We start from the raw sequence: 13,704 nt of genomic DNA, 5'->3' as shown, positions 1-13,704 counted from the left end.
GGTTCAGCAATTGTCGACATTTCGCCCTGTCTATCTGTGTGCTATCTCCTCACCGGTCCTCTGTTCATCTAACTCCCATTTCGGGGCCGAACCCTCCTCAAGGCCGTGCTGCCCAAGCCCTGAAGTCCCAATTTCCCAGCAGGGCCGACTGCATGGTGAGAGGCACAAGCAGCCTGCCCGGAGCCCCCCGGTCCCCTAGGCCTTCAGTCCCCCACCCAGCCAGCTTCCTGACTATGACCAGCCCGGCCTGGTATGTGGCTCCCCTGGCCAATGGCCCTTTGTGGAGGTCTTCCTCTGCTGGCCTCACATTCCATGGGTGACCCGGCACCTCCCTACCAGCCTCTGGGGACAACAGAGGCAAGTTCCTCCAGCCTCACGTCAGCCTGTCCCCAGCCAGCAGAAAAACCTGCTTCCTACTGGCCCTGCTGCAGGAAGGGCCAGCAGGCAACCTGGGACCTCCTGGAACCTTCCTGACCTCCTGATCCGGTTCCAAGCCCAGTCTGCTCCACTACCAGGACTGTTTAAATGCAAATACATTCAAATGACATCAAATGAACCTTCCAGCTCTTCCCCAGATGGCCTCACTGATGTGCCTCCGGACATGCGTAGCTGGTGGCTGCTGGCTGCCTCAATAGATGGAGCAGACAGCACCTCCCACCATCCCAGAGTCTGCTGGTCAGCAATGCTCCAGGGCCTCTCCGCCAAGAAGCCTTCCTGGGTCTCTGCAGCAACCTGGCCAGCCCAACACCAGGGACCTTGGCACATGGGCACCTCACAGCTACTACCCCTTCTCAGGTGTCCCCATTGCTGCTTCTTACGCTACAGCTCTGCGGGGAGAGGAGGCTGTGGCCTCAGGAGGATCCTAGGGAACCCCACTCATTGACCTGAACTAGGCAGAGGCTGAGACTATAGCTGGATCTCATGTGTGCTCAACTCTCTGAGGCCATGGGCCTGGAGCCGTCAGGAGGGGTGGGGAGATGAGAGCTGGAAAATGGCAGGCGTGGGGGTCCAGACCCCACTTCCCAGCTGTTGCTGGGCCAGGGTGGTTTCCTGTTATTCTCTCTTTGTGGCCTCCTCCCTTCCCAAAGGCAGGAGAAGGAAGCTGTCCCATTCTGGGGGTGTTGGAGGACCCCCTCCCCATAGCTCTTTGTGGTTTCCCTGAGCAGCTGGGAAGCTGGCTCTGGCTATGGAAACGGATGAGAATGAGACAAGAAGGCCATTCTGTCTGGTCCTACCCCAGCCACTCCCCTGGCCCTCCCTGCCCCAGCATGGACCTAGGCAGGCCCCATGAAGCCCGGGGACACTGCCAGGCACTGAGGTTTATCCTGCCAGCCTGCTTCTGAGCCCAGAGGACGGGGATGAGTAGAGGGGACAATTCTATACCCAGGTTCAACCCTCCATCCTCAGAGCCATCCAAGGTGGATGAGGAAACCCAGGGTATTTTTATTTGTTTTAGTAGCTAAGTAAGCACAAAGTACCATGTTGAGTGGTGGGTTGGGTTCCACCTCTGGGAATTAACAGAACTGAGCATCTCAGACACCACGTCCCAAGGGGGAAATGGCCACCCACGTTAGGGTATCGGCTCAGACATGAGATTGTGGTTGTGTCACAGCATCAAGGAATTGGTCTTAGAGGTGGGATTATGGATGACACAGAGGTTGGCTCCCCAGGCCTGGGATAACCAGTGACAACAGAACCTAAGATCCTGCCTTCAAAAACTCACAGAACTGACAGGACCCCAGTGGTACAATCAAGGCCCTAAGTCCCCAGAACAGAAGGCCAGTGTCTTCTCTTGTAGTGATCGCAGTTTGAGTTGGGCACATGCCTTAGGGTGGAGACCAACCCCAGGACCTCAGATGGGGCTATATTTAGAGATGAGCCTTAAAGAGGTAAGGTGAAATGAGGTTGCTTAGGGTGGGTTCTCATCCCACATGACTGATGTCTTTATAAAAAGAGATCAGGACACAGACACGCACAGAGGGACAACCATGTCAGGACACACTAAAGAGATGGCCATCCACACACCAAGGGGCGAGGCCTCAGGAGACCCAGCCCTGCCTGCACTTGGACCCTGGATGTCCAGCCACCAGGACTCGGAGGAATAAATGTCTGTTTAAGCCCCCAACTTTGTGACACAGCCTGAGCTGACAGAGCCTCCGTTTGCAGCTTCCTTCACAGCTGGGATGCCCTTTAACCAGCCCTGACTGTTGGGGTGTGTGAATCGGGTTTCTCCAAAGAAACAGATCCAACTGGCTATATATAGAGAGATTTATTAGAAGGGATTATTTCATGCAGTGGTGGAGGCTGAGAAGTCCTAAGATCTGCCATCTGCAAGATCCAGGAGAGCTGGTAGCCTAAGCTCTGGCCCAAGTCCAAGTCCAAGGACAGGAGAAGACCAATGTGTGGACATCCTGTTTGGAATGTTCGAATCCAGAATGTTCTTAACCAAGCACCTCCCCTGTTGGCTGGCTTCATGGCTCCTTTTCAGATGGATGCTGGGATGCTGGAGCCCCTCCTCCCCACTCTCCCCCCATGGGATCCTGTTACTGTCAGATGCCCGAGTGCTGACTTTCAGGATCCAGGCCAGCCTCCCAGATTTGCTGGGATGTGCGCCTGCCTTCCTCACTGGCCCTCTGCAGCCACTAGGACTATTATAAACTTTGTGTTCCACTGTTCCCCACCCAGATGCCCATCTGTCTCCCTGAGGCCCTGAGGTCCTCCAGGGGCTCCACTGAAAAGAAAGCCAGCTGCAGGAGGCTGACATGGGACATGGAGAGGGTGCGGGGCACACAGGGTGCCTTGCAGGTGTCTGTGGCCAGTTCTGCCACTCACTGTGCCCAGTCACACCTATGGGGGCCAGGCAAGGCTGGACAGCATGGTCACCACCCCATGGACCCAGCCTCCCTAGTGATGATCCCACCAGGAGCACAGCCCCAAGTCTGGGACTGCTGATTCCATGGACCTCTCTCTCGTGGAGAGGTGAGTGGTGCACCCCTACTCTAGATCCAGACTGGCTTGCATTCAGCTCTTCCTGGGGTGGGGCTCCCCTGGGAGCAGGGCTCAGCCAATCAGACCCCGCACAGAAGAGGAACTCAGCTTGCTGATGGCATCGGACCAGAGGCAGGCTTGGCCCCAAGACACCAAAGAGAGGATTTGCAGCTGCGAGAGGCTGTCAGGAGCTGCCCTGGGCCTAAGGGAGGCTGGGAAACAACTAGGGTCACCGAAGTCTAGACGGAGGTGATTCCTTGCTGGCAGCAGCTTCTCTTCCCCAACCCGTGCCTCCTGTACCCACATGTGTCCCTCTCCAAAACCATTACTGCAGGCTCTGGCCACTGTCCAGATCATACTGGGGCCTAACACAGCAGTGCCCTTCTGTAGCCTGAGCCACAGGCCAACCTCGGCTCTGAGCATGGGGGCAGGGCCTGCTCTTGTTCACCATCTTCGTGCTTGTTGGCGCCCTCCCCGCCTGCTGCCTGGCACTGAGCTGTACCCACGTGTCTCTGACGAGCTGCTCTCCCAGCCAGCCTGGAGCAGAGCTGTGTCCTCAGAGGCCAGCGATGGACATGTAGACGTGTGTATACACCACACACATATACAGGTGCATGCACACTTGTACACACCACACATGCATCCACACACAGACCACATATGCACACATAGGGTTGTAAACAAAAGTTAGCTTTTTATTTTATGCCTTTGGGACGCTATGTCTGAATTAGGGAGGGGGCCCGAGGGCAGGGAGGCCCTGGGCAGGAGCCCAGAGTGCCTTTTCCCATCACCTCCGAAGCTGCAGCCCCTGGCTACCAGCCTGTTGGTCTCAGCAGCAAGGCAGATCCAGGTCTTTGGGGAAGTCCAAGTCTGTCTCAGAGGAAGGGGCCCTGTCAGGCCACGCGAAACTCAGGCGGGCGTGGCTGCGAAACTCCTGGGCCTCAGCCGGCTCGGCTGTCTGGGCGGGAAACCAGGAAAAAGATGCAGGTTCCCCGCACTGGCTGGAGGATGAGCAGAAGACCGAGACGGAAGGAGGCGCAGCCGAGGGCGGGGCGCAGAAGGCCTGTACCTGACCTGCCTGGGTTTCCTCTGCTGTAGGAGGAAAACCTGGGATTGCTTTCGACTCTGCAGGAACCAGCACGTGGGCTGGAGGGTCAGGGAGCCAGGGAAGGAGCCCCATTTGCTGCTTCAGGGAGTTGGGCGCTGTACGCCCAACGCCCCAGCCAAACACTCCTGGGCGTCACACCTGGGCTGCTGCAGTGGAACAGGGAGGAGAAGGGCACTCTGTCTGGAGCCCTTGTCCTGAGGCGCCAACTGGGTCCCAAGGAAGCTCCTAGGGAAGGTCTGAGCACCCCGGCCAGGGCGGCTCAAGGTGGCGGGAGAGGACTAAGAGCAGTGGGGGCGGGGACTCAGATCCACACGGTGGTCTTCCCCTCCCTGCTGCTGGCACTGCCCTTCTCAGAGCCTGCCCTGGGCTTGGCGCCCTGCCGACCCTGGCCCCCTCCCGTGCCCCCCGACGTGGCACTGCCAGACCCGGAAGCAGGCGCACCGGCCCTCCGAGGTCCCCGGACGGCCTCGGGGAGGCTGGGGCAGGGCGGACTGTCGCGGTCCCCAAGCGCGTGCCCGTCCCGCAGCGCCCGCAGCGCCAGGCTGGCCAGGTCCTGGTCTTGGGCGCGCGCACGCTCCGCCGCGCGAACCACTAGGCTGTAGTCAGGCGGGCAGGCCAAACCCGCAGGCGCGGCGGCCAGTGGGCAGGGCGGCGGGCGCGGCGCGAGGGCGGGGGGCGCGGGGCGACGGGCGCGCACGGCGTCCTGAGCGCTGCCCAAGCCCAGGTGCGCCATCTCGCAGAGGTTGAGCAGCAGACAGAGGCAACTGACCACATACATGACCAGCAGGAAGACCGTCTTCTCGGTGGGCCGCGACACGAAGCAGTCGACCACGTGTGGGCAGGGCTGACGGCTGCACGGAAAGAAGGGCGGCACCTCAAAGCCGTACAGCAGGTACTGACCCACCAGAAAGGCCACCTCGAAGGCGGCCCGCGCCACCAGCTGGGCCACGTACACGCGCATCAGGCCTTCCCGCTGGATGCGCCGCCGCCCATCATGCGGCCCATTGGGGCCCGGAGTCCCCACCACCTTGCCGTCCCCACCGGAGCCCTTGGCCACACCCGCGTCCTCGGCTTCATTCTCCCCTCCCAGGCCCTCTGTTGCCCCCTGCTCCTCGTCCTCCTCGCCCAGGCCCAGCATGGGCTCCTCCTCGCCCAGGTTGGCGGACTCGGGCCAGCTGGGGTGGGACGGCGGAGGCATTGGTAGGGGCGCGCGGGGCCCAGGGCAACGGCGGGGGGCGCGCTGGCGCTCTTCCTGCGCAGCACGGGCTAGGCGGTGCACAGCGTAGCCGAGGTACATGACGGAAGGCGTGGAGATGACCACTATCTGGAAGACCCAGAAGCGCACATGGGACAGGGGCGCGAAGGCATCGTAGCAGACATTGTCGCAGCCCGGCTGCCGCGTGTTGCACGTGAACTTGGTCTGCTCGTCAGAGTAGATGGACTCTCCTCCCACGGCCGTGAGCACAATGCGGAAGACCACCAGCACCGTGAGCCACACCTTGCCCACGAACGTGGAGTGGTGGTGGATCTCCTCCAGCAGCCGCGTCAGGAAGCTCCAGCTCATGTTGGTCATAGGGGCAGGGGGGGCGGGACCTGTAGGCCACAGCAGAGCTTAACCCAGGGTGAGGGGGAGAGTAGAGGAGGCCGATACTGGCCACACTGAGCTCAACCCAAAGCCAGGAAGGCTCCTGTGGCAGAGGTAGTGGCACCTGGAGCCGGGGCCCTAGAAAGGAACTGTCTTCAGCTGAAGGGACAGCCCCTTCAGGAACACAGCTCCCACTCTGAGTTCTGACCTTGGTGCATACAGGGAGAGGTGGGGCCAGGGCAGGAGAAGGACAGATCCCAGGAGGATGGATGACAGGCTGCCTTGCTCCAGCTGAGCACCCAACCCCAGCAGCCCCCAAACCTGACCTCAGGTCCTGGTGGCCTGGAATGGAGCCAGCCCCTACTGCCTTCCCCTAGAACCCTTCCCAAGGAAAGCCTGGCCCCGGTGCAAGCTGAACCCCTCTCCCACCTCTGGGAACCCACCCTAAGCCCTGAGAGCCACAGGGGGTCAACTGGGTGAGCCAACTTTGCAGCTGAGGGGTAAACAGGCCAGCTCCAGTGAGAATCTGGGGGCTGCATGGCTTCAGGCCTCATGCACACATGCTCTCACCCCACTCAGCCCCCAGGAGCACCCAAGTCCCTGGAGAGGGTCTCATGGAGTCCTGTTCCCAGCCTGGGAGTGTACTCCAGCCTTCCCAGTCCCCAGCTCCTCAACCAGTCCAGTTCCTCATCGGCCCCCATTCCTAAGGGCCTATGGGTCCCCACCAGTGCACTGCTCTCCCCTCCACACCCTGCACAGGGGCTCTGATCCCTCCCTCTCTATAAAGGACCCCCAGGCTCTTTCGTTCCCCTCACTCTGGTCCAGCTGCACCAGGAGCTGCCACCCAACCCTCTGGGCTGCTTTTCTCCTTCATGGGCACCCTCGTGTCTTCTGCAGTCACAGCTGAGAAATCCCAGCTGGGGGGCAGGGTGAGGCCAGGGGGACTGTCAGCAAGGCACAGTCACCAAAAGGCACCTGTGACACTCAGAGATAGCCACAGGCCACTCACCACATCTCAGACCAATGCCCTTTCCAGACCAACTGATCACTATGTGCCCCTGTGCCCAGGAGAAGGGGCTCTGCAGGCAGAGCTACACAATACCAGCCCCCTGCACCTCCAGGGAGGGGCTGTACCTCCCAACACTCACCCTCCTTCCACCACAGTCAAGCCCAGTACCTGCACCTGGATAGTTTGGGGCAGGAGACCCCTGAGTGCCAGACTCTCTGGTCCCCTCCCTCCTGGACTGGGCCTGGGAGGCAGTGTGGGCAGGTATGGGATGGAGCAGCAGAGACAGGCAGGGCTCCAGGCCCTCTTTATGCAGCTGGGGCCTCACCCCTGGGTGGGGGGAGGAAGAGGGGGCAGCGGGGGTTCCTGGGGAAGTGACCTCACTTCCTCACATCTGTGTGCATGACCCATCTCAGCTACACATGTGTGAGGCAAACAGATGCACACCCACACATTCACTCAGACATATGTGCATATAGGTATGCAAACAGACATGCACACCCACATGTGTGCACATGTATAAACAGATATACTCATGTACATGCAGTTACCTCACATGTGCACTCAGACACATGCATGCTGGTATACAATGCACTCACAGACACATGCATACTCCTGCACACCTATAAATGCTCATGTACACAGTCACCACACACACATGCACTCAGACACGTGTACACAGACATGCACACTCACATGTGCACATACACTTGTGCACACAGACACATGCACACTCCTGCACACCTATAAATGCTCATGTACACAGTCACCACATACACATGCAAACACTCAGGCACATGTGTACACAGACATGCACACATGTGCACATACACTTGTGCACGCACAGACACAGATACTGACTGGCACAGGCCCAGCCCTCCAGGGCCACCACCTTCACTGTCGCAGTAGGGACTTGTAACCTGGGTGCGGGTCCACATGCTGTGTACATGTATGTGTAGGGCCTGTCACACATGCACAGTCCCACATCACAGGAGACTGAGGCCCACGCCCCTCCTGCAGGAACCTAGGAAGTGTATGGCAGAGCAGGCCCCACTTCTTCCTTCTTTCCCAAGATGTTGGGGGTTAGTCTCAGGGTTTAGGCAGACCAGCCCCTAATTCCCAGGCGGCATTGCTCCCCACCCTGGGAGATATGATGGATTCTCTTGACATCACCTCTGTAGCTCCCACAGGTAGGCCCCTGCCCTGGGGATAAGGGACAGTGCTCTGCCCTGAGAGGCTTGTGCAGGTACAGTCAGGGCCCCAGAGAACAGACTTGCGGGGAAGAGGGCAGATGAGAGTGGCCCTGTGAGTAGTCAGCTGAGGGGTCATCCTGGGCAGCAAGATGGGGGAGGGAGCAAACCTCCTCTCTCCCTTCCCCAGTGACATGGAGGAGCTTGGGCAGCCTCACGGCAGGGCAGAGGCTCTGGCTCTTCAGATGGGTGCAGGTCCATTATGCAGCACCTGTCACGCATACATAGTTGGGGTGTGGTTACTCCATGGTCAAGGAGCTGGCCCTGATTACCTCTGGCCTGGAAGACCCCTGCCCTGGTCTCAGTGCCATGGAGGGGGCTGCCCAAATCCACACCTTCTGCCGGCACTGCCTCCTGACCTGGCACATAGGCACTGGCAGGCACTGAAAATTCCAGAGGACCAGTCCCAAATACCTCCCTCCAGAATGGCTTCCAACACAGATGGGCCTATCTGGGTGGCTCTCTGCCCCGCACTCTTTGGGCTGTCAGCTTGGATGCACCCGCAGGGGCCTGTGTTGTCGCTCTGCAGATGCCTGAGGAAGCCCATGGACCAACCTCTGTGGTCACCCTGCCTGTGGAGTAAAATGCCAAACACCCCTGTAGCCCCATTCTGCTCCGCATGGGCCAAGCCGTCTTGCCATGGCCTCGGCTTCATGCTTCACGTGCTGACCCCACACGCATGCACAGCCCTCCCCCCCACCCCTACACACACCTCTGCCGGTGCACTGGACTGAACTGGGGGAGTGGGAGGGCCCTGGCATGGGCCACAGGTATGTGAGAGGCAGGGCTGGAGTGTGCCATGTAGTCAAGAGTTAGCGTTGGAGACAGGGGTCTGAACCTGTGTTTGTCTTAACACAGGCACAGATGGTTTCCTAGAGAATGTCACAGATATATACATGCATACACACAGCTCTGTACTCCCTTGCCTGTCAGCTGAAAGGACCTAAATCAAAAACACCCCATAGCACTGAACACACCTCCATCCCACTCCCCACTTAAGGAACCAGGGCTCAGAAGACCGGCTGATTCCAGGGCAGGGAGTTTGGGGGGAAAAGAAATCCATCTGGATCATTGGGTGGTGGCTGAGGTTAAGGAAGTTGCTAATGTGCACACACACACATACACACTGATGGGGCGTGTCAAAGCAATGCAGGAGCTCACCGAAGGAGCGCCCTGTATCCAAGCCTGGCCAATTTGGGCAATAGAATAAATAAAGTAGTAATATGGATTGAGTTTTAGATTATCACCAAGGTTTAAAATAAATGAGTTCTCACTCATTTATTTGATATAAATGATTCAATAACTAAATAGGGAAAGGAAAATTCTAAAAGGTGTTTGCAAGCACTGCGCCTTCCAGGAGGGGAGCCCAACTCTCCATTCCTCGGGGGCAGCTGCCCAGAGAGCCCCTTACAGAGCATGCAGCAAAAGAGAGAAGAGTGGGATCTGCAAATGTCATTTCAGCTCAAGGCCAGGTCCCACCCACAGTGAAAAGCCAGGTTGAGAGTATGGGCCTTGTTATGATGTGAAAAGGTACTGCCCCTGCCATCTTTCCCTCAAACCTCAGCCCTGACCATTGACCAAGCCAAGGGCCTCAGCCCAAGGGGTTTGAGGGGCCCCTGAAGCGGGGAACTGCACGTGGGGCCCTGTGGGGTTGGGGAGCACCAAGGGCAGCGAAGATCATGGGAAAATTCAGGAATCTGTAGGAAGTGTGGGCTGTAGTTTTGACAGCACATCCTTATTGATGCAGTGATTGTGACAAGTGCGCCACAGGGTAATGGGCATGGGGATCACATGGGAACTCTCCCTGGTCTCCACAATTTCCCTGTACACAAGAGTTGGAAAGAAAAACCTTAATTAAAATAGTTCCTGCTCCATCTCTTGAAGGGTCCTCTCCCTGTCTTTCCCACCTGCCAGGCATCTATTTGTCTGGTGGCTGCAAGCACTGAGTAGGGACTTTGGTAACCTGTCCTGGGCTGGCAGGGGGCAGGTGAGAGAACAGGCTGACCCTTTTGCTGTCAGTGCTACTGGGAGGCTGTGGCCATCAGGGGCTCAGCTGGGCCTATGGCGGGTGGGGGTGGGGTTGCTGACCCTTCAGGGATCCAGTCCCAGGGGGTTTGCAGAGACTTTTGTTTACAGAGAATCTCCCTCAAGCTATGTGTCAGAGCGTGGGTAGGCGAAGGCCACTCAGGGATCCAGGGTGAGGTTTGGCCGGAAAGAACCTGGGAGGGGCACGCCTGGCAGTGGTCAGCAAGGATGTGGGGTTGGGGGAAGGAGGATGACTGCTGGGCCAGTAATGGGCACAAACAGGGGCACCCCATGATAGCTGGTCACCTCCACAAAGAGCCTAGAGGGAGGCACCTGACAGGGAGGAAGGTGACAGGCAGACACCATGGCTCCAGGGGGTGTCAGGAGGACCCACTGTGGGAAGAACTGGCCTGCCACCCCCATCCAGGGCTAGAGGAGTAGTCTCTGCCAGGGTGGGCAGCTGGGCTCTCCCTGATTCAAGCCACCCCTCCCCCCAAGTTCTGAACAAAGGCTGAGGAGGCAGGCAGGGCTGAGGGCCAGGGCCGGCCCAGCGCCATCAAGCAGTGCAGCAGACCGGGGGTTGGCCATCAATTTCCTTTCCATCCCTGGCCCGACTTCCTCCCAGTGGCTCAGGGCCATGGGCAGAACTTCCTCCACTGAGATGGGGTTGTGGGTAGGGCTGCAGTGCTCAGTTGGCCATAGTGCCTGGGGATCTTGCCCTGGGAACCTTTGGTCACTGGAACTGAGTCTCAGGCAGCTTCTTTTAGTCCCTGAGGACGCAGGGCCCCTGCATGCGCCTGGCACTGGCAGCCCTCGTCTACTTGTGAGCACCCACAAGGACCCCACAGCAGCTCCGTCCTGCTAGGCTGAGGCTTTAGTTGGGGTGCAGGACCTGCCTCACCTGCCTGCTGAGGGGCCCTAGGGGATCAGGCCTCATGCAGGCTTGGTACTGCATGCTCATCTCCCCACCCAACCTTAGCACTAGCCCCAGGTCTCTCCCTTGTCAGCTCTGTGGTGGTCCCATGGGTTCTATCCTCATCCCTCCCCCAGGACACTGGCCCCCCAGACTGGATGCCCCAGTCATGTTTCACCTGGACTCCTCAGCTGCCTAAGACCCAAACCCCAGGCCTGCGGACCCTCTGCTACATCAACTGCACCTGCAGCTCCTGCGTAGATCACAGCCTCCCTGCCCCCAGCAGCTTAAGGAGGGTCACATACCCCACAGGGTTGGGTCCCAGGGAGCCCGGGCTCTTGGTCAAAGCTCTCATCCTCACAGGGTCCTCAGGGCTGGCCTTGCCCACATCTGGACTCTGATTTGCAGGTGTGCACACTCACATGCACTCACACTCCTTTCTGGGAAGCACTCACTCACAGCGTGTTCAGCAAATGCAGGGGGTGAACAGACTTCTGAGCTCTGGGGAGGATGGCTGTACCTGAGGTGCAAATAGCTGGGCTCCAGGGGACCCCCAGGGACCCCTCTCCACTGTGGCTGGAACCCTGAAACCAGGAAGCGAGGGGCATTCCTCCCCAAAGGGTGAAGGAAGAATAGGGTCGGGCCTGGGGAGTGAGTCATCGTGGCACAGTCCAAACAGCTCAAGCAGCCATGCTGGTGCTGCTTCCAGGCCTCTCCAGGCACTGTGGGCCCAGGGCAGGACATGGAGCCCCACCCCTGCAGGGTGCCCATACTCTCTAGCTCTCCTTAATCCCACCCTACCCCCATCCCCATCTTGTAAACTGCCTTGGGTAAAGCCACCAGAGCCAGCACTGTTTCTCAGCAGGCAGTATGGCATCACTCCTTCTTTCAGTCTCCCCACCCATCACATCCATCTGCTCCCCCTACAGCCCAGTGCACCATACGCCTCGGGCAGGCACAGCCCTCACCAGTGCAGCAGCCCTGGTCACTCTTGGATGTGCCAGTGCCCCTTTGCCTTGCTGGCCACTTGCAGGGCCCCCTGCCTACTTCCATTCCTCATCCTTGTCCCCCCAGACAAGTCACTCACCATGTCTGCGGCATATTGGGGGGCCCTCCTGGAGGACAAGGGTCTATTCTGCTCTCTGCTGGCCCTGGGGGCGAGACCTGAGGATCTGGGACCCAGCAGGTACTTGTGAGGTCTTAAGGACTGGAAGCCCCAGGTCACGCCGAGGCTGGCTGAAGCTGGGTCAGCAGTGCAGAGGAAAGGCAGGTGGGCCCACTCTGGTTCATCTGCCGTGTATAGAGGTGGGGCTCTGAAATTCCCCTTAGGCCTAAATGGCCCAAGGCCCCAGCCTCTGGACACACTGTAGCTGCCTGACTAATGTGGGCTGGACAGTCTTGCACAGCCTGAGGGGCCCTAGCTGCTGGGGGAGGTGCTGGGCACATACTCCTTCCTTCCCTGCTCACCAGCTGGCCTGAACAGTCCCAATAGCTCTACATTCCCCTACTTTCAGGTCTCATTGTCCTAGAAGACTCTGCAGGTCAGGACCTGTTTAAGAGACGGTAGGCCTGCGACAGACCCCTAGAATGGAGGGACACCCAGCCAGACCCAGCACCTGTCATCTCCTGGGGCTAGATTTCAGGAGAAGCCAGCCCGACCCGAGAACCTGGCCTAAAGGGAAGGGTAACACTGCTCTGCTCCAAAGGGCAGCCCACACCTGGTTTCCCAGATAGCAGCCTACCTTTCTCAAGCCAGAAAATGCAAGTTCTTCTGAGCCCTTCCACCTGCCGGCTGGTAAGACACTGGCCTCCAAGGGTGTCTACCCAGCAGAGTCCAGGGCCCGACCCAGGGCCACCTCTCACTACCAAGCACAATATAGAGGGAGGGCCTTCAAGGGCCCCATTGTTCCCCTCAAGGCCCAGCGTCTGAATCCTCAATTGTCCATGGGGCTGTACAGGGCCAAGAAAGGGAAGGGGCCTCCCCCAGGCTGCACAGTGGGCTGGGAGGCAGCCCAGCCCTGTCTCACCTGCCCTAAGGCCTGGGAGCACTGCCCAGTGCCTTTGCCCACTGTCCCGCACCCAGGCCCAGCTCCCGCCAGGCCTCATCTGTGAATCTGGGCTTTTGGATGATGCCCAGTCTCTCCAACTATTTCCATCTGGGCTACCTGCCGCCTCTGGGTCTTCATCCACTATGTGTCTTGGTCCCATCACAGGAGTGTGGCCTGGGCATGGACCACCACACCACAGCCCACCACAGCTGCTCTGGCCCAAATGAGCAGTACGGTAGGTGCCTTCTCAGATTCTAGGATCCTGAAACCACAAGAGGCCCCGGGTGTCCTTCCTGCGTTGGCCTCTCCCAGACCATTGGGCCAGCTAGACTCTTGGCTGTGCATAAGGCTGGGAGCATATGGCACATACAGGCCCCAATGATGCAGGGGTCTAGTCCCTGAAGTCTCACCCTACTCCCAGGTCAGTAGCATCTGTCCCTTGGGTATCCCTTGTCTGGATCAGGGACCATGAGGAATGGCTAAAGCAGGATGAGAGCCCAGGGCCTCCTCTCCTCAGCCTCAAGCTACCTTGATGAGACAGTATGAGGCATATGCTCCCCAGGAGCCCTGCCCACTCTTGGGGGTGGAGGGAGCCCACCCACCAGGAAGTAGCCCAGCCCTGGGGGACCCCCAATGAAGGCAGCCCCAGCTGGTCCCCTGACATGGAGTTGGAGTGTGGGGAAGCTGGGGACCCTGGTGTCCTTGGTGGGGATTAGGCGAGGGGAGCATGGGAATAGGGTGCAGCTAGGGGGCAGCCTCACTAGCCAGCAGCTCAGAGCAG

At 59.0% G+C, this 13,704-nt stretch overlaps 1 protein-coding gene across 1 annotated transcript; it reads right to left on the bottom strand.

The window, feature by feature from the left end:
• Window positions 1-3,610: 3,610 nt before the first annotated feature.
• On the bottom strand, window positions 3,611-13,685 carry GJC2 (gap junction protein gamma 2). The gene has a single exon (XM_039880302.1). It carries the CDS (start codon window positions 5,667-5,669, stop codon window positions 4,398-4,400), a length of 1,272 nt encoding a protein of 423 aa, XP_039736236.1. The 5' UTR covers window positions 5,670-13,685; the 3' UTR covers window positions 3,611-4,397.
• Window positions 13,686-13,704: the final 19 nt, after the last annotated feature.

Source organism: Pteropus medius, unplaced genomic scaffold (genome assembly GCF_902729225.1).
Source record: "Pteropus medius unplaced genomic scaffold, Ma_sr-lr_union100, whole genome shotgun sequence".
In the NCBI taxonomy this organism is placed as follows: domain Eukaryota; kingdom Metazoa; phylum Chordata; class Mammalia; order Chiroptera; family Pteropodidae; genus Pteropus; species Pteropus medius.
This window is presented reverse-complemented; position numbering and strand designations above follow the sequence as displayed.